Raw genomic sequence first — 27491 nt, 5'->3', positions numbered from 1 at the left:
TGGTACTTTCAGTACAATGAGGCAGTAAACTCTAAACATTATCTTGAATGTACAGAGTTGATGTCTGGCTGTCTTCTGAAAGAAGCAATTGCTAAACTCTGTATTAGGCTACTGTGTTCCTTGGCTTTGCATCTAGGGCAGCAAGAGGAAGAGAAGGGGCGCTTAGAGCTAAAAATGCAGGACCTTTTATCTGTGTATGACCATGTCATCTGGGATGGCTGCCAGCTGGTGGGCAGGATTTCAGCTATAATTACTGTTTTGTGAACTACAGCTACGACACCTGCCATGCTTGCTTGATGTTACTGCAGTAGGTATGTTAGTAGTATAAAACTCTATTTCCCAACAGGGTCTTTCCAGCTTTTGGCAAAGACTGTGATCCTTAACTACCTTACTATATGACTGCTGAACTACTGGGGAAACCTGAAAAAGGCAATCTTATTCCACATGATATTGCAATCTATGGCCTGGGCTCTGGACACAGAACTAGATGCCAAGATCTCTAACTGGATTTCTCTGATTTATATACAAATGTGACATTCCCAATGTCTCTATTGATTTAATTACTTTCCATGTAGCAAAAAGTGAGAGAAGCCATACTAATCCAATAGGACTATTGGGTGCTGCCTTTAATTTTACATCTTTTTAACATCAGACACTTGAGGTGCCAGGACGTGGTTGCGAGCTAAATCCTGTGCAGAGAGGATTATCTGTGTTTTGCTGAACTCATTAAAAAGTGAAGAGACACAGCTGGCCTGCAGCAATGTCATGAGGCTTGGGGCTGTGCGCTGAATTCCTGCAGCACACACCAAGCCTGAAGCCTAGTGGTATTTCTATACGCTCCCACAGGTACACTTTTTCTCCTAGGTTATGTTGCTGCTGAATATAGCCAACACGGCCTGTGTCACTATTGTCAAAACTGTCTCATAAATGAAACCAATGTTACCATAAAAACTAAAAACCTACACACTTCTTGTGCTGGTACTAAGCAATGATGCTGCTTTTATTTCCCTTCTTACCGTCTTCTAGGTATGTCTGGTAGTAAGGGATCCAAATGTAAATGTCAGTAAAATCTGATCAGACACACCTAGGAACCTCAGGTGAGAAATGCTTAATAGCATTTGGTGAGGGAAGGACATTTCATAGAGGAAGGATGAGGGCAGCTGAAGCGAGATTTATTCAGATGCTATGTTGTCAGAAGAAAACTTGCTTCCGAGTGTGAATATGCATGTTCAAAAAGAGTGCTCTGTTTCTTAGTTTCCATGTTTTCTTCCTTTCCTCTCTGCTTGCTTTCTTCCATTTGCAAGGAACCACAAGAAATGTAGGTATGACATGCCTGCCTGTTTGACGCATTACAGTAGCCTTTCTGACCTCAAAAGACCTGTCACAGAGCAGGTTTCTTTGGAGGTAATATAATGGATGGGTTATTCTCAATGGGAATATGAGAGTCACAAATCATTTCCACGCAGAGACCTAAGAAATTGCATTATAGACTGAAAGGCCAGTGGAAAGTCAACAAAATGCCCTTGGGCCTGAACAAACTTTTGTCCTGGATCACACAGATCACTAAGTTTAAGAGAAATAGAAGTGGCATTGGAATTTGTTTTTCTGCTCCTGTAGTGGAATACTTTGTTCAATATAAAAATAAATACCTGTTGTCTTGCTGAGAATATCAGTTTGTTGGGTCAGTAAAAGACAAAACTTCAGTCTCTGACCTACTCACAGATGTCAGCACTGAAGGCTCCATAGGATTTGGACAGACTCAGGTTCACAAGCTGCTTCTGACTCTGATGCGTGGCCATGGCTAGTGTCTGAGGACTGCCATTGTTCATGTTAGGAGTCTGGGTACTGCATTGACAAAACCCCTGCCTGGAAGTTGAGTACGTTAAGTAACAGCCAGGCACTGAGTTTCTCTTTAATGTGTAAAAGTAGTGAGACTTATTCTGAACAGTTTCTAAGATGAATGCCAATCTTCTTAATGCAGAGTATATGCAATTCATTATTCATTTTGGTGAATTGCAGAGTTCATCTTGCTGTGCAGGCCAGCTGCTCATTTATAAAATTGATTACACATGCTCTAAAGCCATCTCTAGGGAGCATCTAAATTGCTTCCATTGCCGCAGAGACTTTGATATTCCTATGGTTGAAGAATATTAACAATAACCAAGAGTAAAAGAAAGACAGCCTGTGTTATGATTCTTGATGTTTATCAGATTTTGGTTGCTCTGGAACGTTTTAGGGAGATGTGTTTCCAGCATGTAAACTGTCGTTAACCACCCAGCAAGAGCAATTCAAGATGTCTTGGAGTGTGAAGGCTAGTTTTATTGCAAAAGAGTATAGATAATTAAGCTACTTTAAAATAAATAAATAAAATTTCCTGTGAAAATCAGCTGCTTAGTTTAAGTAACAAAATATTGGTTCTTAGATTCTGTTTCTTCAGTCAGACTACATCATCAACACTGTGAAGTGCAAAAAGGAGATGGAGGGGAGTGCATATTCACCTTGATCTGTGTAAGCTACTTCCTTTAAGCAGTGAAGCTGCCAGTGTTGGGGTTGTCAGTGGCTCATCCTGGGTGCAGGGGAGTCCTTCTCCCCACTCAGTTGTGACCTGCAGTTTTTGAGCTGCATGTTCAGTCCCTGTTCTTGGAGATATTCAAAAGCCATCTGGACATGATCCTGGACAACATGCTCTAGGTGACCGTGCTTGAGCAGGGGGGTTGGACTAGATGATCTCCAGAGGTCCCTTCCAACCTCAACCATTCTGTGATTCTGTGATGTGCATATCACCTTTCTCTGAGAAACTGAGGCTGAAAGGAAGATGAGAGAGGTAAGGAAGGCTCCTGCTGTCACTTCAGTGCTTCAGCAGCACCTCTGCTGGCAGACCAGGCTCAGTGCCCCTGTTCCTGTCAGTGTTAGGATTAAGCATTGAAACTGGGTGTTTGAGGACAGATGGCAAGTTTGCAGATAACCATCAGGGCTTAAATGGGACTTTGCTCTTAAGGGTCTCATCTTCAGCTAGACTTTTTCCAGGCAGACCTCAAACTTCTTGACTTCAGGCACCAGGTTTTTGTCAAAAAGACCCTCTGTCCCAGCAGAGTTTGGAAACAAGGCTACGTGGCAGCATACCTGGCTGCTGGGGAGTGATGTGTTACAGTTGCTTGTTCCTAGGGCTTAGTTTAAAGCATGGAAATAAATGAGACTTTAATTTTTTAGCAGGCTTTTGCTTTGGGTCTCATACAGTTGTCTGAATTTTATGATGAGAATGCAAATTTCTAAATGAGGAAATTTGACTGTGTATTCCACCATGCCCCCTGTATCCTTTGGACAGTGCTCTGGATGCTGAATAGCCTGAGGAAATACAATCTTAGTAGTGAGTTACATCAGTACTGAGTACTGTGCAGTATATTTTTTCATTCATACTTTCTCCCCACTACTTGCAGGGCAGGAGAGGTTATAATGCCTTACAAGCTGGTGGTGATAATTCTACAATAGACAGTATGTAGTAATCTGTGTTCCCTCTGTAATACCAAAAAGCTGGATGTAAACCATCTGAACTTCAGCTTTCCTGCAATTGTACAGCACAAGTTTTATTCTGAGACTTGCGTGTAGTGAATTTATTCCTGATCCTCCCTCCTCAAAAAGCTCCTATAAACCAGTGTAGATGAACATCAGACTGCAAAGCAGATACTACTTGCAAATGGGTTGTGAAGAGAAACTGCTGAAAAAGTAAATAGTTAAATTAATTTTCCCATTTTCTGCTTTTATATTTACTTAAATCTTGTTTTTCACGGTGATCTTATAATTAGAGGAGCTCTAGCAATAAATCTAATAATTTCTGAGTGACAGATTGTGTTTTTATGCTTTCGAAGCTCACCTATAGTCTATGGCTTGCACGGGCGTTCAGGTATTGCTTTCAAGTGATAGCCTTCAGTTCAGAACTGAGAGTGGAACAGACCTGTGAAAGGATGTGGGTTTTGAGGTGAGTCTTCACTGGCCCCCAGGCACCAAAGCCCAAGTCTGCAACTCTCAAACTCTGTTGACTCATGGAGACATCGGCATGTAAAGTAGCTGTAGCACATCCAGGCCTGCTGGGGGAAAGTCTGGTGTTGCCTCTTTGTTGGTTGAGTCAGGTATCTCGGCACACATTTTGTGCTGTAGTCCAGGTAGGATTCCCAACTGGGGTCTGATGCCCTCCCCAATTCAGCAGCCACTCCTGGAATCGGGCCTGCAGGGATCTCAAGGTTGGCTACTTATTTTGCTCAGAAATGTTGGTAATGCTTCTGTTGTAACTGTTGGACAGGAGCTTTTTCACCCTGTCCTCCTCCCCCAGGTTTTGAAAAGAAATTATTCATGGGCCAAAGGAAGGGCACATGTGTGCTGGAGCCTCCAAAGAGGTGTCGGAGTGCTTGTGGGAAGACTGGTTAACCTTGAGACCTGGTGAGTGTCCCAAGGATGTTCAGGATTTGGGTATTTTTCTCGTGTGACTGTTTAGTGTAAATGTCTACAACATTCCTAGACTGGGAGAGCAATCTTGGATGCTTGTACTGTCCTTTTCCCTTCATGTGTATCTGAGGAATGCCCATGCCTGTCTTGTTCTTTGAAAYAGCGTGCCCGCAGCTCTTTCACGATGCAGAGAAATTGGATTCATGGGGTCAGAGTGTGGAAGTGTGAACTCCATTTGAAAGCACCTCCTGTGCACTGCATTGTATTTCCTCATGTGCACCATATTGAAAGGCTGGCAACCTGAGCCTGATGTATCGTCCCTTTTGGAGGGATGAACTTTCAAACAAACAAAAAAAACCCTTCTTTGTTCCTGTGTGGATTAGCGAAGCATGTTTCAGAAAACTGAACAGTTTCAAAGGCTCCCTGTTCTGGATTTTTTTTTAATTGAATCTGTTGAGCAATTATAAGGAGCAGGTTGTTTTTTCCATATCTAGCTCTTTGCATAGTACTGTAATTGGTGGGGATGGAAGCTGGGGAGTTCAGAGGTGTCTGCATATAATTCCGCTATGAAACTCATTCAGGAAACCTCGTAATTGGTTACCTTCCTATGTGGAACGCTTGTCAGAAAAAAACATTTGTTGTCCCAAGAGTGCTAATAATGCCTGTATGAAAAGTGAATCTGACGGGATCAAAATTCAGGTGCATAGACACAAGTTCACTGGAATTTATTTTCTGTCCTGGTATGTAAAAATAACAATTCAAACTGTTTGCTCAAGACTGTTAAAAGCATCTCTTGTATCTCAAATTTTGACTACTGTAAGAAAAGGTAGCTATTGCTGACAACTCTCCTAAGCTGGCCGACTGCTTCTTATAGCACTATCTTTTTTTTCCCCTCATAGTTTTCCTTCTTGAATATTATTTCTGATTTATAAAACAGTAACAAAATCCTCAGCTTGAGGGAACTGCCAAGTCTGAGGGAGAGTTGGTTGAAGGAGATGTAGAGCAGGAATCCTGTTTTTTTAATATGTAAATAAATATATATATATGTATATGTATGTATGTGTTGTGGTAAGAAAGCAAAACTAGCTGTCTCTTACAGCACTATAAGAAACCCTACTAGAAAAGCAATGTCATAAGGGACAGGCTGAGTAGCTCTCTTACTTTTCAAAATGAAAAGGGGTGTTGTGGGGTGTTGGACCTGTTGTTGCTAATCCAATATGCCTGAATTGTGTGGGGTCGTATGTTTGTAATGAAGTGCTCTAAATGCCTTCTAACTTAACATTGGTTTAATGAAACTGCTCACTGTCTTCCCTGTTTGCTATTGATGCCAAGTGAAGGCTTTATATTCCTAAAAAGAGGAGGGCTTTGCTTGCGTGTCAGTAGAGTTTGAACAATGTACTTGCTTTGACTTATATGAAAGAGCAGCTCTAAAAAGGTGCAAACTTTCTAAATGAGCGAGTTGAAAATATTCTTCATCTCTCATACTGGGCTTCACCCTGGCTTGATTTTAAGCCAGGCAAGAGCTTCAGTGTGAAACCAGCTGTGATTTCTTGAGTTTGTGTGACTTTGTTCCCAAATGGCCACATCAGGGGAGAGATGGTCCCCTACTGTCAGGAGTGAGGTGCTGAATGCCTTGTGGTGCAGGGGGCCAAGGCCTCAGTCCCAAACTAGTGCTAGCAGGAACTTGGGAATAAGTTTGTAAGTTGTAAGGCCAGGCATTGGCTAGTGGATAAAAATGGGCCATGTGTATGGCAGCAGGAGAGAAAAGTCATGTCCTTGGCTGTACTTTGGATGAGGCTCACTTGGGAGGTATGTTGTGAACACACCTCTGGGATTAGCCCTGAGGGTGAGAGATGGAGTAAAATATCTCATCTGAAAATCCTGATATGGCCTCAGAGTGAACTGAGGGCCAAAAATGAAAATACAGATAACTTGCTCTACCTCCACCACTAGGAACTCTGTATCCACAAGACTGGATAAAGCTAGACACAAAGACTAAGTCTACTAATCTGGATTTATATACAAAACAGCTTACCTTCCACTTCAAATGCTAAAAAAATATAGTGACCACTGAGGATTCTAATTCAGGGAGCAGTTTGGTTTCATTACCTGTGTCAAGTAAAATTTAATATTTATATACACTTTAGATGATAACCAAGCCATAAATTGGTATATACTTGGACTTGCACTATTTATATCATGTATTGTGTTAACTTCTTGCACCTGCTTTTTTGTCAATAGCCCTATTTTTGTGCTATGCAGCTGATGGAGAACTATCTTGATCTTCCCAGGACTTCATGAAAACCTAACTCTGACTTGGGGGGTGGTGGGAGGTGGAGAGGGGGTGTCAGGTCCGTAATGTCCGTACCTGACTGCCTGGCTCCATGTCTGTAGTGGCACTCTGTGCATGCAGTTATGAGTGAAATGGAAACAGTCTCCATCATATCAGAAGGTGCTCTAACTATATCTAGCTATATCTAGGTCTTTTTGTTRTTATTATTATTTTTTAGCTCTATATCAGGATTATTGGAAAGGRTTTTTGGACCTGCCGGGTGTGACATCCTTTAGAAGTCAGATTTGAATGTAAGGCCTTAATATGCACGTTGCTCTAACTTTGCAGTGGCTTTCTGTACTAGTGTTAACAGGATGGGCTTTCATAGCTGCTGCTTGCACAGACTAAGTTTAAGCAGTTGGATTACCCTCCTTGCCCTTTTCTGTGCCTTCTCTTTAGTGAATTGCAGTTAGTAAGGCAATCTTCTGAGAGAAGTAGAAAAATACTTCAATATACTTCAGGTGTAGCTAGTGCAATCTCATGTTTGCTTTAACTGGCAAAGAACTAATATATAATGGACCTAAAATGTGTGGCCAGATGCACGCTTCTTTCTGTTACAGCATGGTCAGATGTCTGTCTGTTGTTCTGAAGATTCAAGTTAGTTAGTGGTTCAGTTTTTCTCTTCTCTTGCTTCTGTTTGCAGAGTTAAGACATTTTGCTCTAATATTCTAATAACCTAGCTCCTGCAGCTTGCAGTCTTTGTGATTATTCTGCATTCTCAATACAGTGCTGTTTCTTTAGTTGAGGTGCCTTTCTGAAGATTCTTTAGCAGCAGCACTGCTTTTAGTGCAACAGACTTTGCAAAGAACTGAGAGGGATGGAGGAAGAGATGGCTACTGATGAAACCGTATGAGAGAGCTGTGGGTTGCAGATTTAGTGGAGTCCGCATGTGACACTGACTTGCATTTTCTCTGTGGTTATCTGTATTATGTCCTTTGAGGTGAAAAGAGTGCAGTTCCAATTCAGATCGTATCAGTGATGCATTTTTACATTTCTTATGACTAGAACATGATTTAAAGGAGAACTGAAATCTGGCTGCAGAGTAGCCTCAGTGAATGTGTGTAATGGGGACCACGCATCCACACAAACCTTTTTTTACATTAGAACCTCATAATCCTTGCACTACTCAAATGTCACACTCAATATCTAAGATCCTCTGTCTCCATTCTGAGAAAGTGTTAGACCTATAAATAGGTAACACTGAGCTTTTGAGCACCCTGTGGTCCTTGGCATGAGTTAAGCTTCTGAGTGCTGTGAGCGTGGGGGTAGCAGAGAGTTAGGGACCCAGAAAGAAGGTTCATGTAAGTCAGCAATCTGACTAAATCAGCCAGTAAAATGAATATGCTGGAGAGGAGAAATCTACCTCCCAAAATAACTAATCCTCCTGCATCACATCCCCTCAAATCCCTAATGTCAAGTTTAAGACAGGAACATACTTACGCTTTGAGTCCTCAACCATGAGCCCTTTCTGGGCATGAATCAGATTAAAACCTCTCTTTCACAAAAAGAAAACAGTATTTCTGCCRGAGTTGGAGGAAGGTTTTGTACCTGAGTTTGAAAGCATCTTAGCAAGTGTACTCTTTCAGTCTAAAGGAGAGGGAAGTGTTTCTGTCACTTGCAAAGAGAAAGATCTAACCTAGATTTTATATGCAAACCTTGGATGAGTAGATAAAATTGGATGCATGTAAGCAATGCTATCCAGTGTCAACACCCTAAAATATTTTTCTGGCCAATGCTGGGACTAAGCCCCCCATTGCTGCCACAGATGAGAAACTCCTCACAGAACAGGTCTCTTAGCAGCACAGCCCTTCCCTTGGCAGCCCCTTTCCAGAACCACTGCAACAGTGTCTCTCGACTTTCTCTCTCTCAGCTCCAGCCCCAACTCTAACCCTAATGCTAGGATTTTTTTCCAGCCCCTGGTGTAACTAAGCCCCTTATTGATGGCCCAGACGAGAAACTAGTCACAGGCCAGGTCTCTTGGGAGCACAGGCCTTCCTTTAGCAACCCCTTCGCAGTTCCACTGCAACGGCACCTCTTGGCCATTCTGAATCTCGGGAGGCCTGGCTGAGTATCGATATGCATACATGTAGCCAGGGAAGGAAATGTAGAGCTATTGATGCCTGTAGATAGGTATTGGCTGCTCTCGATCTTGGCTGGCATGCAGAGCTTTCACTCTCAGACCGATGCTGCTGTGGGTGAGGCATCGTCACTCACTGACATCGATCGCTCTCAATAGGGAGCAGCATGGATGCCTCTCCAGATCCATACCTATCGATAGGCATCGATTCCTCTTGATGTCACCTGGCATCTGTAGCTTTTGCTCTTGGGGCAGTTTTGCTCTTGGTAGGCACCAGAGACTATCAGCATTGACGGTGCTCAGTTTGGCGGGGCCACGATGAGTATCCTTTTCCAGAGGTTTGGCTAGGCCATGACATCCCAAGATATCAATTCCCATCAATAGGCATTGATTCCTCTTGGTCTGGTCCAGTATCAAGGCCTGTCCATTTCCTTACCTCTCGATAGGGATGGATCTCAGTAGGTATTGACAGTTCTGGATGACCATGGATAACAATCCCTACTCCCTAATTCTCGATGTGGAGAGGCATCTAGAGTTCTTGTTCTTGGACTGCTTTTGCCCTCCGTTTGCGCCAGAGACTGCCAGCCTTGACTGTTGTCCATATCGGGTGGCCTGGCTGAGTATTGATATGCATACATGTAGCCAGGGAAGGAAATGTAGAGCTATTGATGCCTGTGGATAGGTATCGGCTGCTCTCGATCTCAGCTGGTGTGCAGAGCTTTCGCTCTTGGACCGATGTTGCTGTGGGTGAGGCATCGTCACCCACTGACATCGATAACTCTCRATAGGGAGCAGCATGGATGCCTCTCCAGATCCATACCTATTGATAGGCATCGATATCGATCTGCTCTAATAAGTGGTGGTGGGCAATAAGTGGCAGAGGGGTAATAAGTTCCACAGGGGATCATGATATGTGGTGGTGTCTGATAGGTGGCAGGGAGTGTGATAGGTGAGGGGGGATCATAATAAGTAGTGGGGGCATAATAAGTGGCAGGAGGGTGTAATAAGTGGCAAGGGGGGTGGAATGAGGTGCGGGGGGGGGGGTAATAAGTGGCATCTGTAGCTATTTTTTTCACAATGATTCTGCTCACGGGATGCGGCGACGACTAGCCAAGTTGACTGTTCATAATATTGAGAGGCCGTACTGAGTACGAATTACCAGATGTATTGCCAAGAAATGACATCTATAGATAGCCAGGCCTCTCCATAGGCATCAATAGCTCTCCATCTCCTCACACACCTCAGCTTTCGTTCTTGGACCACGTATGTTCTCAGTAGGCATGAACGACTGTCAACATCAACACCTCTCGATATGGGGGTCTAAGACCCCCATTGCTGGCCCAGATRAGAAACTTTTCATAGGACAGGTCTCTTGGCAGTACAGTCCTTCCTTTGGCAGCCCCTTCCCAGAGCTATTGCAACAATGCTGCTAGGCTTTTGCTTTCTCCCAACCCTACACCTAACTATAACCCCTATTGTACCGAAGTGTCTTATGCACAGAATTTTGTGAAGTGTCCCATACATGCTGGCTTAGTATTCGCAGGTCAGATAGGCTGGAAGAGTCCTAGGTCGAATGTCTTGTTGGAACTGAAATGCTGTATGAAGCTTTATTGAGATGCTGGCACTGCGGCCTAGATGCTCCTGCACCTTATTGCTTTGCCGCTGCAGGCCCTTCAGTTTGTTAGGGGAAAGTGTAGTTATATCAGATATATCAAAAATATTGAAATGTCAGGATCTGCCATTTAAAGTAGTACTTAGGTGCCTAACATCCTTTGGGATCTTCTCAGAAGCCTTAGGAGCTTGATCTTTTAAACTGCARGTCCTTTCAATCTCCTTGTAAGCTGTACAAAAGTGTAGGACTGCACAAAGGCCTGGATCACTTTCAAGGCTCCTCTGCTTTTTTTTCCTAATTAACTGCTGTAAAGCTTCAAATGAGAAGATTTGATACTGCTGTGCTGCTCAGTGTTTAGCAGTGGCAGGTTTTTCAAACAAGAAATTTTTATTAGTTGGAGTATAGTCATCACTTAGCTGAAAAGATGTATTTGCAGGAACCTCTTAAAAATTTTTCTTGCGAATAATTTAGTGTCTCTACAGAACTTTACCAGAACTACGTGTAACCCCATGCTGCACTGTCTTCTGTTTCAACACACAGCAGTAAATCCAGATGATTAGTCTGGGGTTTACACTTTCATTTGTGATTCTTGGAAGACTGTGGGGAAAACTACCTGAGAGAACTTACATGAGTGAGCAGGGTTTTTTTTTCCCGCCCTTCAGTCATAGGCACCTCTGTCTCACTTAAGAGCCAGTGCCAGAACTTCACTTCTTTGCTAACTGCTTCTTCAGTCAGGCACTTAATCTTGCAAATCCCAGTGTTGTGCCTTAACAGAGTCTTCACCTAGTGCTGTGTAAAGTGGAAGTACACAAAAACATTTCTTTCCACCTGTTGTTAGCTGTTATAACAAGGTGTCTCTACAGGAGGCATAAGGTAGTGGAAAAAAGTTCTTCTATTGGGATATTCATACCCTACATTAACCATGAGATCTTGAAAGATTTCATTAAAATTTTTTTAAAGCATAATAGTTTGGATTTTTTTACCTGAGTCATAATTTTGGTATCTCAATTTTCAGAGTAACACTAAGAAGAGATTATGGAAATCGAAAGTTTTATCAAAGCATGGTGAAAATGGCAGTAATTACTCACAGAGATTGGTTTCACTTAAAGAAAAGCATTAAGTGGCTTTAAACAAACTTGTTTAAGACCAAACTGGTATTTAAAATTAAGTAATAAGATTTTTTAAATATAAAGTAAACAGAGCACTATGTCATGTGTAAAAGAAATGGCATAAAGATTGGATATATCTGTAGGTTACTGCCTTCACCTTTACTGGAAATGATTGTAGAAATGGGGAGGATTTTAATCTGCTGTCCAAGGGGCAGAATTTGTGTGTTTCTTTCTCAGTGTTTGACATCTGAACACAGCTGTAGCTTGAAGAAAAGATTATGTAATGTTGCATCCTCAAATTTGCAAGGTTCTAGCCCCCAACTTCTGAACCTGTTTTGACATGTCTTTTCCTTTGTGCCCACTGGGTTATTTCTTTCGGTCTCTTAAGAATTGCAAAAGGTAGCTGCAAGTGACACAAGACAATGGGCAGGGACCACATAGGGTGCTAATTCCAGAAATCAACAACAATTTTTTTTCTTTGTGAAATGCAGAATATTTTGTAGTATTCCCCAGAGCAGTGTTATTAGAAGTGGTCTTTCACTTGACTACAGAAGCAAATGAATAAATATATCCTGTAAATATCAAATAAAATTTGAGACAGCGTGATACAAATATTTTACATTTATTGGAAGAGTACAGTAAAAAGGGGACTGCAGACTCATTAGTGGTAACTGGTTCATCAGAAAAGACAAAGGGCTATTCAAAAATGGTCTGCAGTTTACAAGAATACTGAAATTCCGTTTTGTAACAGCCTAGGAAAATAAAAAGTTAGCTTAAGTTCAAATGTGTAACTTTAAAGTATATAAAAAATTGGCAAATAAATAAAAGTTAAAATGCAGATCTATTTAAAATTATAAAGGACAGACAACTGACAACTATTACATAGTTATCATTTCAGACTTGCTTAAAAGCCAGATAAACTCACAAACGTCATTTTGTTTTTTTTACATGTGTACTTTTGGGAAGAAGCACCCATTTCCAGTGTTATGTATTATCGATCTGTTTCACAAATATATTATTTTTAAAAAACAAAGAGTATAAAAGGTGCTTTACCTGATATTAAACTTGCTGGTGCATACTTTGGCACAAACTGGAAAAAAAATCTAAACACGTTTGCAAACTGTATCCGTGCCTCGCTCAAGGTTACATGAGTCAAAAGCTCTGTGTATGCTAGTGGGTCAGTGAACCAACCTTCCCTCCTTCATCAACACCCTTCCTCCTTCTCCAGTTGTCCACAATTATACAAAGGAAAATTATGTAGTTGGAAAAACAGCAGTCCTACAATTGTTAGTTCAAGCTTCATCTCTGGATGTCTTTCAAACATGCATATAACTACACAGTCCTCTAATAGGAGGGAAGGATAGGTGTTTGGTTTTGGCTTTCAGTCCTCAAGCTTCCTTTTAGGAATCTGTCTGTCTCCTGTGTGATGAGCCTAAACCCTGAGTTTTTCCTATTCCATGTTTTTAGCATTTTAGTAAAAATTGGGTGGGAAGCTCAGTGGAAAAAAATAAGTTAATGTCAGTTACAGGTAATGATAAAATTAACAGTGGGAACAGATATGTTCTAGCTGGTTGGTCTACTGAAGAGTGTGAATCTGTGGCATGACCAAGCAGAAGGTGGAAGGAAGGAAGGTAATGCAGAGTCCCCATTGTATATCTCCTTTCATTTATGCCTGCATAGTGACAAAGAAAAAAACGTTGTCACTATCTCTCCTTAAGCACTACAACTTAAGGTGTTGTAAGGAATTGCCACTCTGGGGATACAGCAAACTTCCAATCTCCAGTGGATTATTGGTGATTTGTAGCAAGCGTAAGCATGTTATAAAAAGATGGCATACAGAGTGCAAGACATTCTCTGTGGCATCCTTGCTGCACCTGTGCTACATGTCAGAGTGGCTGAAAGCACCTGAATTGGCTACTTTAACTGAGTAGTTTTACTGATAAAGTGGAGTGGAATGAAGGTACAGTTTTACCTTTCCGTAGAATTCAAGTCAAATATAAACATTTCTATTGCAGAGAGAGTTTGTGCAAGGAATACTGCTGTTCAAAATATATAAAAGGTTTTAATTGAACCACTGCTATTTTAAAATTTATTAAACCATATCAACTTAGTTGCCTACTGAAAGATTAGGTGCCCTGTAGACTTTACTGACTTAGCAATGCATCTTGTTTGAATTTGCAAGTCTCAGAATGGGGGTGCATGTGGTGTGCTGGGGTGTGTGTGTTAAAACTAAGCATTGGGGAATGGTGGTGTTCTTTATGTCTTTTACAGTGTGGTCAAGTCATGATGCATTTCGGGTTTGTAACTCAACTATGTGCCTCACCTTGACTTTGCAATTACTTYAGTTTTCATACAAACACATTGCCACCTGTATAAAGGTAAACATCAGTGTGATATTTTTGAGTCAGAGAGAATCAGGGATGGATCAGAACTTTTGTCTTACAAGAGTAACTTTCTTGAAGTAAGTGAAAGGGGAGCATATTTAGTATGAGGAACCATCAGAGTACAGTAATGCCTGGGAGATGCAAAGAGACAGAATCTTCTGGCTTAACGGTACAGCTCGGCTAGAGTTGTTGTTAGCCTACTGCAGCCCTCCTTAAAGGGCACAAAGACTCTTTTCTAATTGAAGCACAAGATCATAGAGAACTAGTTTACATAGCAGTAATCCAAGGATTTTGTGTTGCTACTGCGTTTAATATTTGTGGATTTTCTTACATGTTGACAAAGACTAAAATGACTGAGCTGTCTGTATAAAGACAATGGTGTAGATTTCTTATTTACTTTTTAGTGGTGGAAACTGCTTGCTGATAGCTTCAATGCGTGTAATCTAGAAGTGATTGCTGATTGATCTGATTTTTCTTTTAAAAAGCATAATTGCCTTAAATTGATGAAGGGTTTCAGTGGAGAAGCATGTGCTGTGTATATTAGCTATGTAGCTGAAATTCTGTGAATGGGCTAATCTATCACCTTTTTGGTTCTAAAATTAAGTGACAGTTCCAAATAGTGGCAATTTAGGAACACTTTTTTCAAACCTTCTTTGCTAGTAGGTGTCCTAAGTTACCCTATTGACACAGATATACTTCAGTTCATATTTATGTATAAACACAAAGCAAGTTGTTGCTAGTTCACAGATCTTTCAAGTTTTCACTCTATGATCTCAGTCAACTGTATTTGAAGCTTTTATTTACTCATTTTTTGCAAGTATGGACAATGGTTTCTAATTTAGAGAAGGCATGTATAATCTGAGATCTACAAATGAACTACTCCATAATAGCTATAATCCGAGAGAGCTCCAAAATAACAATGGGTCTAGCTAGCAATCTAATTAGACACCCCCCCCCCAAAAAAAAACCCTCTAAAAATTTGAATTTAAGTCCTTCCTAAATGGTGTCTGTAAAAATGGTGTTCTAAAATAGCTGGTGTTCTAAAACACAACTTCCTGAAAATGAAAGAACTCAGAATTAACAGCCAAGTGCTACACTTGGACATATATTCCAGTTAGAATTTTATGTACAAGAGCATTATAGGGGCATTAGAGTAACTTTTGCGTATTGGTGGAGACAGCATTTGCTTAGAGAGAACAGTAAATATTTCTGAGCATTCCCATTTTATCAGATTAATAGTAAGGCTGAAATACAGAAATCACTCTTGCTTATTTAGCTTATTTATAGACAAGGAACAAAAACCAACTTGGTTTCTAGAATTGAAGTTGTGGATTTTTTTTGAATTAGCTGTTGATTTGAAGATACAATGTGTAGCTTCTAACTCCTATGCTAACCTCCCCCTCCACCTCTGATCTACTCAGTATATTTCTGCAGAGAAACACCTTAAAATATTAAGAACGTACTGAAGCTTGGCAAAACTCCTTAGTATAACTGACTTTATAGATTTAACAGTCTCAATGTGAGACTAGAGATGAATGAAACTTGGAGAACTGTTGATTCTTTCTTATGCAAATAAAAAGAACGTGAATTTTCTGCAAAAGCATGTTGGTTTAAAAATTTATCTTACTTTGATATATGCATTAAAGTGGTGGAATGTTAATGCAAATGCAGATAAGAGCAGGGGAAAATACAGAGTTCATGTTCTTCTCATTCTTGAAAATGATTAAAAAAAAMCCCTCATTACTCTCAAGTTGCACAATCTAGCTTTAGGAGGGGGTAAAATGCCAGTGAGGATGGAAGCACAGAGCACTTCCATGCTTGCACTGTGGTGTCTTTTTGTACTAAATCTCCCCCCCCCCCTTTTTTTATTTGTCCCCTCTGCATCTGTTATCTATTTGCTGTGCCTCTTAACCCATTTACTTTTTCCCCAGTTTTAGAAACTGCTGGGATCTGGGCGGGGCGGGGGCTGTTGTCTTTTATAATACCAACTGTTAAGTTTATGAACCATTTCAGATATCCCCCGCAAATAGGAAAAGTAGCTGTTAGCTGAGGATTGAGACCTCTGTTTGTTGCCCCGTGGCTGACTTGTGTTCTTTTCTGCTCTTAATAACAAGGGAAAAGAAAATACCATGTGGGGTTTCAAACTAGATTCTTGGTAACTACCAAGCAAATAGGAATAAAATCTGATCAGGGAATCACACAGCAACAGGATAGGCTAATTATAAGTTTTAAAAACCAATAAAGCAGAAGAGGCATTGTACTGGTAACAGCGCTGACAAAAACAGGGAATGCTTTATTTTCCAGGGAAGGCAATGCTTTCTGGAGGATTAAGAAGATGTTTGGTGATGAGCAGTGACTGAGAATCAACTAATACTTAGTGCTAACCTGTACTGTTCTCAAAAGGCCAATAATTAACTGTTCTATATGGTGCTTAGTATAATAAACATAATGAATGTGCTTACTGAACTTGGGATGTTAGAGTTGTGAGAGTTGTTAGTCAGAACTTGCTATATCTTTCAGTTGAAAGACTCTTCCCTTCCTTGGTCTGAAAGTGAAGTTGGGTGTTAATAATGCACTAACATGCAATGCTGAAAAGTGTGTGCTGCTAGAAAGCACAAATGCCTTATCAATTTCAGAAAAGAAGCAATAGCAATACTTGAATGACAGTGTTCAAAATGTGACGTGAGAAAAGATTCTTATGTTTTCAACTTGCAATTTTTATCTTTTAAAACCTTTTCTTAGCTTTTAGAAAGAAAAACTATTGTGGGGCAATTCTAGTACAAGAAAGTGACCTCCAAATTAGAAATAATATTCTTTTATTGGAGTAACTCTTACAGAAACTGGATAGGTTTCTGAGGTTGATGCATTTTTCTTGTACAGTTTTTACTGATGAGAGTGTAAGGACCCCATATTTATTATAGCAATTCTGCAGAAGAAAAGTGTAGAAGAAAAACTTTTAATAGAGCCTGTGTTCCAAATTTACTAGCTCACTCTTAAAAAGTGATGGTTGTTTGGAAGTTAAGGAATAGTGGACTTCCATCTCTACCTTCTAATTACTAATTAAAGTCCTATATTCTTGAAAGTGAAGGACTGCGTGAATAGGATTTTAAAAAAAGTACCTTTGCTGGTGGTAGAGGTATTCTTCCCTCCACATTATCTTGACTTCCCTAGCAAGAATGCTTTCAGCACTATCACATGTCCTCCTGTGCTTCAGGAAAAATAATTAATTGGTGAGCTCTTATTTTAATAGCAAAGTATTTTATGCTTAGTTATAAAAGTGTTACAAATACAAGTGCATAACAAACATTTTGGATTCTCTGAATTAGTCTCTTTTTATTCTGTTTTTGTAATGAGTTATCAGTACTTATCAGAGCCAGCTATTTTCATAACTACTGCTCTTGAATATTGTATTTGATGACACTATTTAGACACTAACTTGTCTCCAAATATTTCATAGTTGCAAATAGTCAGTGGCATTGCCATTTAGAAGATGTGACAATAAGAATACTGGAAACAAGCCTAGTAATTAATCACTGTTGTTACTATCTATGCAGCAACAAGTCTGAGAAATTCTCTTGGGTGGGGGGAGTTTCAAATGCCTCTGAGCTTTCCCTGCTCTATTTAACGTCAAGAAGCTTTTATTTTTTATTAATAACTTCACAATAGGGAGGGGGTAACAAAGTYGTAACTTCATAGTAAGTTTTAGGGATGTGCTTGTAGCATTTGAACAAGCATAAAAGGTGGTCAAAGACATGGATAAAAAACAAAACAAAAAAACTGTATGTATGAATAAACTAATGTTTCCTTAAATAGTTTTCTGTCCAAAGATGAGACTTATTTTAGAAACAGCGCTTTTTTACCAGAAGCCTTCTGGTGATGTACTTTCCAATAAAAACTTTAAAATGTTAGGCAACTCTGTGAAAAGGCAGGTTTTTGTTAAAGTTAGGAAGCAAAAATGCAAAATAACTGTAGTTGCTAAAGGAAACTAATGAAAATGTACACTTTCAAAGGGAATGTATTGATGAAATGTTGACTCTACAAGACCAGACCTCAACTGAAGCAAAATCTGTTTTCAGACATGATGCTTTTCATTATTTTACTTTCTATAAAATTGAAATATATATGCTTAGGAATCCTAATGATTTCACTGATGATTGAACTCTGAAGCTACTACAAATGCTGAATTTCTACTGAAAACAATTTAAACTAAGCATGCATTATTGGCCTTCAAAACAATCTTTTTAGAAACTATGTAATTCGTTGGAAAAAGATGAAAGGAACAGATAAACCTGTAGAAGCCCATCTCATGTAACAGACTTTGGTATTTCTAACTGATGCTGCCAGTACTCAGAGTCTCTCCCATTTAACAGCCTGAACAACTTAGAAGCCCCCTGGCTGGGACAGTGCAGATGCAAAAACCTACTTGAAACACTGTACTTGCAAAAGAGACCTAGTCTACCTTTCTTGTAACTGCCTTAGAATATACAAAGTATTGGATAAACAAGCCAAATAACCAGTATCTGGTTTTAAGGTATGAGCAGTGCAAGACTTAAGTCATTAAAAGTCCACAGAAAGCTGATATGGCAGCTTCAGTTCCTGAATACCATGTCTAGCTTTCAAATTTCATCATATGGCAGTTTGTTTGTGAACTCCCCTGTAGTAAGTTTACAAAAACTTAAAAATGGTATCTATAGGTATACTTGGCATGGGTTCCACTTCCTCAAGTGTATAATTACAGTAATTACTACTGAGACATGACAAACAAATGCCACAAACACTGCCAAATCAATGATAAGAAAACACTTTAAATAATCTGAGAGACATGTACCTGTGTTTAAATTTACCCTCTGCCTATAAACTCATTCTGGTCATCTCCCAGGGAGCTGCTATTTTTGAACTGAACTGATGCCTACTTCGGGAATAGTAATAATAATATTTTCTTGTTGCTGTAGATATCCCATGTTTTAAAAATCCTTTCATTTTAAACAGATGTATGATATGAACGACAAACATTAAGTATTTCAGAGTAAAATATGAATACAATTTTTATCTGTATGTGAAAGTCAGGATGGTGTCCAGTTAATTTAAGACAAACAGTATTTTATTATTGTCAGGAGGGTATGTATCAAAGACATAAGTAATCTGTATCATAGGAAAGAATATTAACTCTCCAAAGAAGCTATGAATGTTGACAAGAGAAGACACTGTTGTCCTTACTTGCAGACTTTAGTGGTGCATAGATAAGGACCTGCAGTTGGATGATTCTTGGATTTGGAACTTGGATTTTTCCAAATGTTGTTGCACATTCCTAGAATCTTAGTACACTTGTATTTGTGTTAGCATACTAGCAAATTAAGGCACAAGCTTTGTGTAATAATTAAAAGCATACAAACTGACAAAAAAAAGTTTCCCATTGCTCTCTGAAACATATCTTTGGGTTACTTGTAAGTACAGTAGAAGGTAAATATGTCCAGTATGCTTATAAGGAAATCTAAGTTTATGCCACTAAAATTTTCAAGTGCTAGATCTTCATGTCTATGTATTTGCTCCCTTAGCTCCAAGAAAAAAAATCCATTCAAAAAGGCAAGAAGCATTCACCATTCCCTATACTTGGCTGCTAACAGTTCCACCTCAAATGAAGGTGATGTGCTCCAGCATGCTTATTCACTGTTTTATTTGGACACTAACTTCAATGTAACAGACAAACTCTTCTAGACTACATATATTTTGGTCACACATAGCCCTTAAACGTTACCACTCACTACTACCACAAATACACTTTAAAGAGCAAAAAATGCTGTGGACAAGAGAAGAGTCACCTTAACAGAAAGAAAAATGCAATGCAGCCACAGACTTTGCTACATCTCAGTTCCCCTGTCCCAGTGAAATAGGGCTAATAAACATTCCAGCTGCTGCTTTACTTTCAGTCCCCTGTTTCTTACTTGCACTAGCAGCAACTGCCATCCCTTGATCTGGTAATTTTTAGCTAACTCCTAGAGAAAGTTTAAGCACCTTAATTCTGGAACTCAGACCAGGATGCTGTAACTTATTCCTATCTCTGTGCAGGGCCCTAGAAAATAATTCCAGTTGCAAACAAGACCAAGAGCCATACTAACAAACTGTGCCTTTCCTCCCCTGACTGCTGAGTCTTTATTCTGTCTGGAGGAATGTTAATTTTATACAAGCTTTTTTCTTCCTGGTGGCATTTACAGCTCCCTTCTCCCCAGTGTTCTGAAATCTGATTGTAATGATTTAATAAAGTTAAAATGTTAATGTTTCTATTCTGCCTTGTTCAGCCTGCCAGAGGCTTAAAACATATTTCCTTATTTTGGTTTTGTGAACAATTTCCATATGCCATAGAGAAGTAGCCTTTTTCTTTGGACACTATGCATGGAATGTATTTCGGTTTGCACGTGCTTTTGCAGATTCCAGCTGCATACTGAAAATCATTACAAATTTAAGGAAAAAATTCAGGATCAAAAGCAAATCTAGCAATTCACATTCTTCTCTAAAATCAATATAATTTGTTATCTACTACATGCTGCAATCAGCAAACCTCCTTGTTGCTGGCTTTTTCTACATGTGTGCATCAACTGCTTTTAGTTATTCTTTGGAGGGCAGATGATTTGCAGCATTTCCTAACAATGTATGTATAGTCAAGACTTGATATTGGCCTTTTTGTTTCTTAAATAAACATAGGTCATTGCAAAGGAGACATATTACTGAATTCTGGTGGCTTCAGAGGAAGAAAGCAGTAGTTTAAGTAAATCATATCCAAAGTCAGAAGTATTTACTATAATGTGGTAAGAAATGCAGATGTAACTGTTTTCTACAAAAGAAAATTCTGGATTTCACTGTTTAGTAAATACATTTGTATCCAGAAACTTAATTGACCTTCATCCTTAAAGCAAAGTATCATCTGAAAATGTTGTTCAGTTGCAGAAAAAATTTAAAAAATACAAAAGTTTCTAGTTGAAATACTTGTCAAAACCTGTTTTCAGTTTTAAGGCCATCATGTATGACACAGTCACCACATCAGAGTGCCATTGATGTTGATAGCTGGGACAGGGATAACAGAATGAGAACATAGTATAAAGTAGAAAACCTCTGAAAAATGTCACTAGCAGTTACTTGCTGTAAAATAGATAGAAGCCACAGTCCCTTAATTCTATAGTATGTGCTTTTCTATTTACATGTATTCTAAATGACAATATTACTGTGACTGGATATATAGCATTTGGCAGAATATGTCTTTAATGCAGGCGTAGACATCATTCAAGGTGGTACACTTGCATATAAAAAACAGTTAATTTTAAAGTAACCCTAGAAGAATATTGCAAATAATGTTGCATAAACGCGTAGTGTTTGAGGGGAAAATATTACTTCACTGGAAAATAAAGTCCCGCAGATTGAGTTTGGCACTAGTTTATCACTATGTCACTTTCTTTTTGATGGAAGACAACTCTTTCTGAATCTCACTGAATTTTGGCCGGTTTTCAGGTTTGTAGTCCCAGCACCTCTGCATTATTTTATATATTTCTTCTGGACACTTCTGTGGTGCTGACATTCGGTATCCTGGTAAAGGGAAAAATATTCAGTGTTGAAAAATGATACATATTGACAAACCTAAAAAGAAATAAGGAAAGTTCAAGATCATTGCATAAAAAAAACCTTGAGGGTAAATTTTACATGACTTGTAATATGAACAAAGCCKTCAATATATTACCCATGTGAGCTGGCTAATTAGCCAAATAATCTAAGCTCAGCTACCAATAACATTTAAGTTGGCTATGGTAAATTCCCCATATGCTTCTCTCATCACTAAGGGCAGCAACATGCTTAGATTTGTTTCCTGAATCTGAGGGTGTTGCTACCCACTGAAGTTTCGGTTCTGTTCCCCTCTTTTCCCCTGCTGAGGAAATCAATAATGAACATTATGATGGGAGTAAATTTCTTTGCTCTCTTTTGCATCTACTTCTGTTCTCATGCTTCTCCCATTTTTTGCTCTCTTTTAGAAGTTCTCTCTCCCATTTGTACTTTCTCCTTCCTCCCTTTCCTCCCCTTCTGTTCTCTTAACTTACTTTTATATTTTTCCATATCATCTTAACACTCCTGCTCTACTGGTTTGCTTATATAGGCAGTGGCTTTCCACACCTCTGTGCTGAGATCAGCTGAAGGAGGTCTCTGACTTAGTGGAGAGCAGGCGAATGAACAATCACTGAATTAAGTTATCAGCTGATTATTCAGAAGCCGTGGACAAGTAACTGTTGTCCATACCCTGAGGACTTCCAAATTTTTGAACTGTATCAGTTCCAAGAGATTATTATTCTCAGTGGATTTATACAGAATCAGTACTTAGGTGGTATGACTTGTTTTTATAAACACTCCTTTGCTCCAGAAAACATCAGATTTTTGCTTTGGCCTTCAAACTTCAGTGCTTGTCTGCAGTTATTGTAATTAACAATAGTGTTTTATATAAATCAGCGAACTAGCTTTCTTACCATTAGCAGTTTTATTAGCTTAGAACCTGTTTATGAATTACACAGTAGTATTATGTAGAGGAGGAACAGTTTTGAAATGCTGCTAAAGATAATGAAAAGGAATCAAAGAAAGACCTGAAATCTTGCTCACAGTTACTTGCTACTTTATTTAAAGCCTTTTGACTATTTTGTAAGAGAGAACTGTGACATTCACTGCTCAACTAGCTTGCCCATCTCCACCATAATTGTTAACATTTTGTCTGAAATACTTCAGAAGAGAAAATGGAATGATACCATTCTTTTTCCCTAGCAGTTGGGGAATATTTACACCTGCACTAGCATTTTCTTAACTAATTCATTCTGGTCAAGCTTCTGCTTTGCATGGCAATCAATCCCTCCTTTTCATCTCACTTTTTAGGTCTGTAATGGCAAAAGCCAACATGCTGCAACTCTTTCCTCCTTTAAGTCACTGGTCAGTATCTTCCTTCTTGCAAGAAGCCTACAAGTCACATTACTCCTTCCAAAAAGCTAGACCTAATAATTAAATAGTCTAATAACATTTTTGCTAAAGTTGCTAGATAACCCATATGTCATTTCTTTGGTATTTTTTATACTGCATGTACCAACATCCCTATGGATCTGTACAGCATCTCTTTTGCTTCCTGCAAATAACTACCTTTCTCCACTTGTTCTCGTGCTTGTTGGTTGGTCATTCCAGGGTATGGGCACACTCCTAAACTGAAGGTCTCCCACAAAAGGATTCCAAAGCTCCATACATCACTCTCAGATGTGTATCTCCCTGAGGAAAGGAGAGAAAACCAACGACTTGACTTTACAGAATATTTCTAAGAATAATTCATGTTTTAGATAATTACGGACACAAATTTTCTGTAGAGGTATTATTTTGTCAGGCTTTAAAGAGAAGAAAGCTGTAGCTCCTAATGAACATTCTTCAGATACTAGAGTCTCCTGTATTTCAAATGACAAACATAAATTATCTTAATACCTAGGAATAAAATAAGCTAATTTAAAGTTCTGTAATTTGACAGACAGACAGACTTGTTACACAAAGCAGCACATGGCTGAGAATGTCTCACCAGGTTGGTTATTTTCCATGTAAGTTAAGAATTTCTTTGACTCTTGCTGTCCAAAAATATTTTTTCTTGTAATTAATATAAAAGGACAGGAAAATGTCAACTTTTTTTTTTTCCTGGTTTACAATCACTTTCAATTCTGAAGATACTTTTTTAGAAAATACCTTTTCCAGTTACTTAACATAGCAGGGCAGTAAGTGTTCTGAGAGGAGCCAAAATCAATGGAGTTCTTAATTGCAAAGAGGGCCTGGGTGTCTTACTCTGAGAAGCTACTCTCTGAAAATAAAACTACTTTATAGCTGTTTCAGCTGCTGTTTAATTTGTACCTTGAAGAATGATGTGACCAATCAGTTAAAATAAAAATAAAAATCTGGCCTACTGGTTCTGTTATCTTCAAATATGCTTCAGATAGATGGCAGAATTAAGATCTGAATTCCAGACTTCATTGTGGAATGAAAGCCTTATATTAGGTAGAAGGACAGCTCTTGGGGGAGATACTTCTATTATCCCTGACTGGATTCACATCAAGAAGGACGCTGTGTCTGGAAGTGACAGCTCCTAGTCCTTTGCAGCAGGGGCTATGAAAAAAAATATTATTCTAAAAATCCATTTACCACATTTCTTTTATCACTTTTCACGGCTGTATTTCTTTGTTACATTCTGTTACAATCTGTAAGTGTCGGTATTCTTAAAAACATACATGTTCTTCCAAATGCATTGTTTGTTCATCGCTGAGCAYTGAGCGATGAACTAGCCTACTTCTGTTACTTCGCCCTTCTGCTGCTGCCTTTCCAGAATGGCCCTATAGTCCTCTAGCTTGTGTCAGATTTTCAGCTAATCACTGAAATTCCAATATTCTTCACTTAGACTAGAGAAAAGGAAAATACATGTAAATTAGTGATAGTTGGTGCTATGACAACTGCTCTGACGTCAAAAAGTTCAGTTTGCTCTTAAACTAAATACCATTTCCAGCTGTGCTACATTAGCTTGTGTGCCTAGCAGACAGTAATTATGGACATTCACTATGCTGTTTGTAGTAAGATTAATTTTCTTGTCTATATATCAACTCTCTTCAGAGTTTGGCATCCAGTAATTTAACACTTTTCATTAAAGTCAGTCAGTAGATACAAGATAAAGTGATTAGTTTCATTTAAAAGAAAGTACAAGTTCTGCACAGTCAATTATCTTTCCCACTGTGATAATATATGGGCAAAAAAGGGCATGCTCTTTCATAAACAAATACAATAATTTATTAATGTTACAAAGAACTGAAAAATTGTACCGGAAAAACATATGCATTAAATATGTGTATTTTAATTTTGAGAGAATAGGAAGCAAAACTACCCCATACCATGGCTTAAGTATGTAATTTTACTAGGTGCTTTTAAAACAATTTCTTCACTTGCTGGAAGTGATGGAAATCATATAGCTCCAAACAAAAATAATGGGATGGAATGGCAATGAACACTACCCACTGAACTAACGCTTAAGTCTTCCATAAGCTCAAGTAGCATCAGGATTTTATTTGTGACTTCAGACGCTGATCCATAACCATTTGTCTTAATCTGGTTTCTAGAATTCCCTGTTTGTATTTTCTCATTTAAAATTTTTTTTGTGACTGTTAATTTGTCATATAAAGTAAACCCAGAAGTGATTAAAAAAATGAACTTTGACTTTAAGCACTGTATCACTCATGCAATAGCCAGATGACCCTGTCTCTCATTTTCCTTCAACCCTTAAATTTTGCCATTAAGAACTGACATGCCCAGTGGTTGTCATTTAGTTTTGAGATGCTGCATATTTAGTTTTGTCTCATTCTGGTATCCTTGACTACTTTGAACATTACCCCCACAAATTTCCATAATACTTATGACCATATAATTAGGATGGTAAAACACAAACCAGTTATTTTTACTTGCACTTTTCAAGGGAATGAAAAAAGAATGTTCTGTCAAAAATAACCCAGAAAACTTGCAAAACATGGTTGAAGCTAAGTATTAGACTGCTGAACACATCAACAAATGTTTTAGGTTATTTTCCAAACACTGCAGAAAGTCACTAAAAGCTGGCTGGGTATAGATGCATTTTAGGAAACACCAAATAAGGAAAGATGTTTCCTCTCCTCTAAAGATATGGAAAATAGCTAAGGTTCAGAAGTACAAAATAAAGATGGTGTCTCAAAAGCGAGTTTCCACTGGGCTGCGTATGGTGTGGAAAAGTGAATTTCCATTATATATCAAACAAACTGTAAGCACTTTTGAAATAATGAAAATGAAAATTCACAACACCATTTTATAGTGGAATAAACACCCAAAATAGAAGGTATATTCTGCAGTGAATATTATCAACACTTGCACCTCTTAGAATAATTGATAATACAGGGTCAGTTACTGAAGCTACATTTATTATTAGCTTTTCAAAGGAAGGGTTTGCATTATTGTGTTAATTGGTATTAACTCCTGCAAAATTGCTAATGAAAGGAAGCCTTTTTTTTCTATCGATCATAAGTCAAGATGCTATGATTTTCATATGGTTTTAAACAAAAGCTTTAAGAGATGGCAGAAATATTTACAGAAACTTAAAGATTTAAACATTTGTTTTTTTTTAAGAACTGAAGTAAAGAATTGCTTGAGAGAACTGCATGCAAAACATAACATTCATTTAATATGCTGCTTCTTCACAGCCTACTTTACTCTGTAGAACTTATTTCCGTAGTTTCACCTACCAACTAAAAAGCAAAATCTGGCATCTTCTGTTTTTGTTCTGAAGCTACTACCCACATAGTATGGACCACTTCCCTCAATCTGAAATAATGGATTTTTCCCCTCCTTATGATAACAGCATAGCAATATATAAAAATGCAGGTTAAGAAAAGCTGCACTTAAAATAAAAAAAAAAAATCAGTGAATCCTGTTTTTCTCTCATACAATGGTTTATCGAATTTTCAAATTTTTTACCATTTTCAAAAAAATGCTAGAATAATCACTGCCATAAAAATGCAGAACTTGCCATTCATTTTGTTAATGATTATGATTTAGGTGACTGACTAGGTAGTCAACTGCAATGAGTCAGCAGCGTAACTAAAGCATTATTTTATTGTTAAATCAGTAGCAGGTTTGATGTTGCTGCTTTGTTCTGTTTGAAGACAAAATAGTATTTTATGCATAACCTAAATGAGGCAGAAATATTAAACTACTTTAAACATTTGTTGTTCCGAGCTGGGCACAAGGAAGAAGAATATATGCTCAAATATTGTCCATGGTGTAATTCTCCTACATCTTATGCTGTATATTTTTATGGCAAGAAGATAATGGGCTATCCTTACCGTAGTTGAGAGCTTCTGGAGCAGTCCACTTGATAGGAATCTGCTTTAAGCCTGAAGATGAATATACTCCATCATCCTCTTGACGAGACATTCCAAAATCGCTGATTTTCAAAATGTTGCTTTCACCTACCAAGCAGTTCCTTGCAGCCAGGTCTCTAAGTTAAAACAAGAAACAAACACCCAGACTTTTACAGATTCAGAATTACTAAAGGTCATTTAAAATGTGAAGGCAGATCTGAAGCAGGTCCCTACATCTTTTCTATCCTAGCTGAATTTACCAGAAAAAGTGAGTATGTCACAACGTAGGTAAGGTTTCTAGAGACCAAATACATGCACCTTTCAGTGCTGAAATAAGCAGGTGCAAGGCAAGAATCTGCTGTGGCTATATTGCCCACTGAGGTCACAGAAATAAATCTGCAGACTAAGAAATCAGATTTGATGCAAATGAGACAACTCAAAGCAGCTTGAAACATGTTCCCCTAATTGTGAAAGACACTGAGAAGCCGGAGACCTGGCTCCATCTTATCTCTATTAGCATTGCAGGTTCCATCAAAACTAAAAAGCTACTCAGTATTGCAGGAAAACATATTTTGGCTTAGCAATGGATGAGAAGCCTAGAAAAATCAACAACCTTCCTT

At 38.6% G+C, this 27491-nt stretch overlaps 1 protein-coding gene across 11 annotated transcripts in view; it reads right to left on the bottom strand.

Moving 5' to 3' along the window:
* Positions 1 to 12173: 12173 nt before the first annotated feature.
* Positions 12174 to 27491, bottom strand: part of FER (FER tyrosine kinase) — a 190023-nt gene continuing 174705 nt past the window's right edge. For all 11 annotated transcript variants that reach the window (XM_026062246.1, XM_026062241.1, XM_026062244.1 and 8 more), the window contains 3 exons: positions 26854 to 27008; positions 23111 to 23233; positions 12174 to 21529 (listed from right to left, as the gene is read on the bottom strand). In XM_026062246.1, coding sequence (XP_025918031.1) covers positions 21387 to 21529; positions 23111 to 23233; positions 26854 to 27008 — 421 coding nt within the window. In that variant the 3' untranslated portion in view covers positions 12174 to 21386. The remainder of the gene's footprint in view (positions 21530 to 23110; positions 23234 to 26853; positions 27009 to 27491) is intronic.

The sequence above is a fragment of the Apteryx rowi genome, unplaced genomic scaffold, assembly GCF_003343035.1.
Source record: "Apteryx rowi isolate R43461 unplaced genomic scaffold, aptRow1 scaffold_19, whole genome shotgun sequence".
Taxonomy (NCBI): Eukaryota; Metazoa; Chordata; class Aves; order Apterygiformes; family Apterygidae; genus Apteryx; species Apteryx rowi.
The sequence above is the reverse complement of the archived record's forward strand: the minus strand, read 5'-3'. Positions and strand labels throughout refer to the sequence as shown.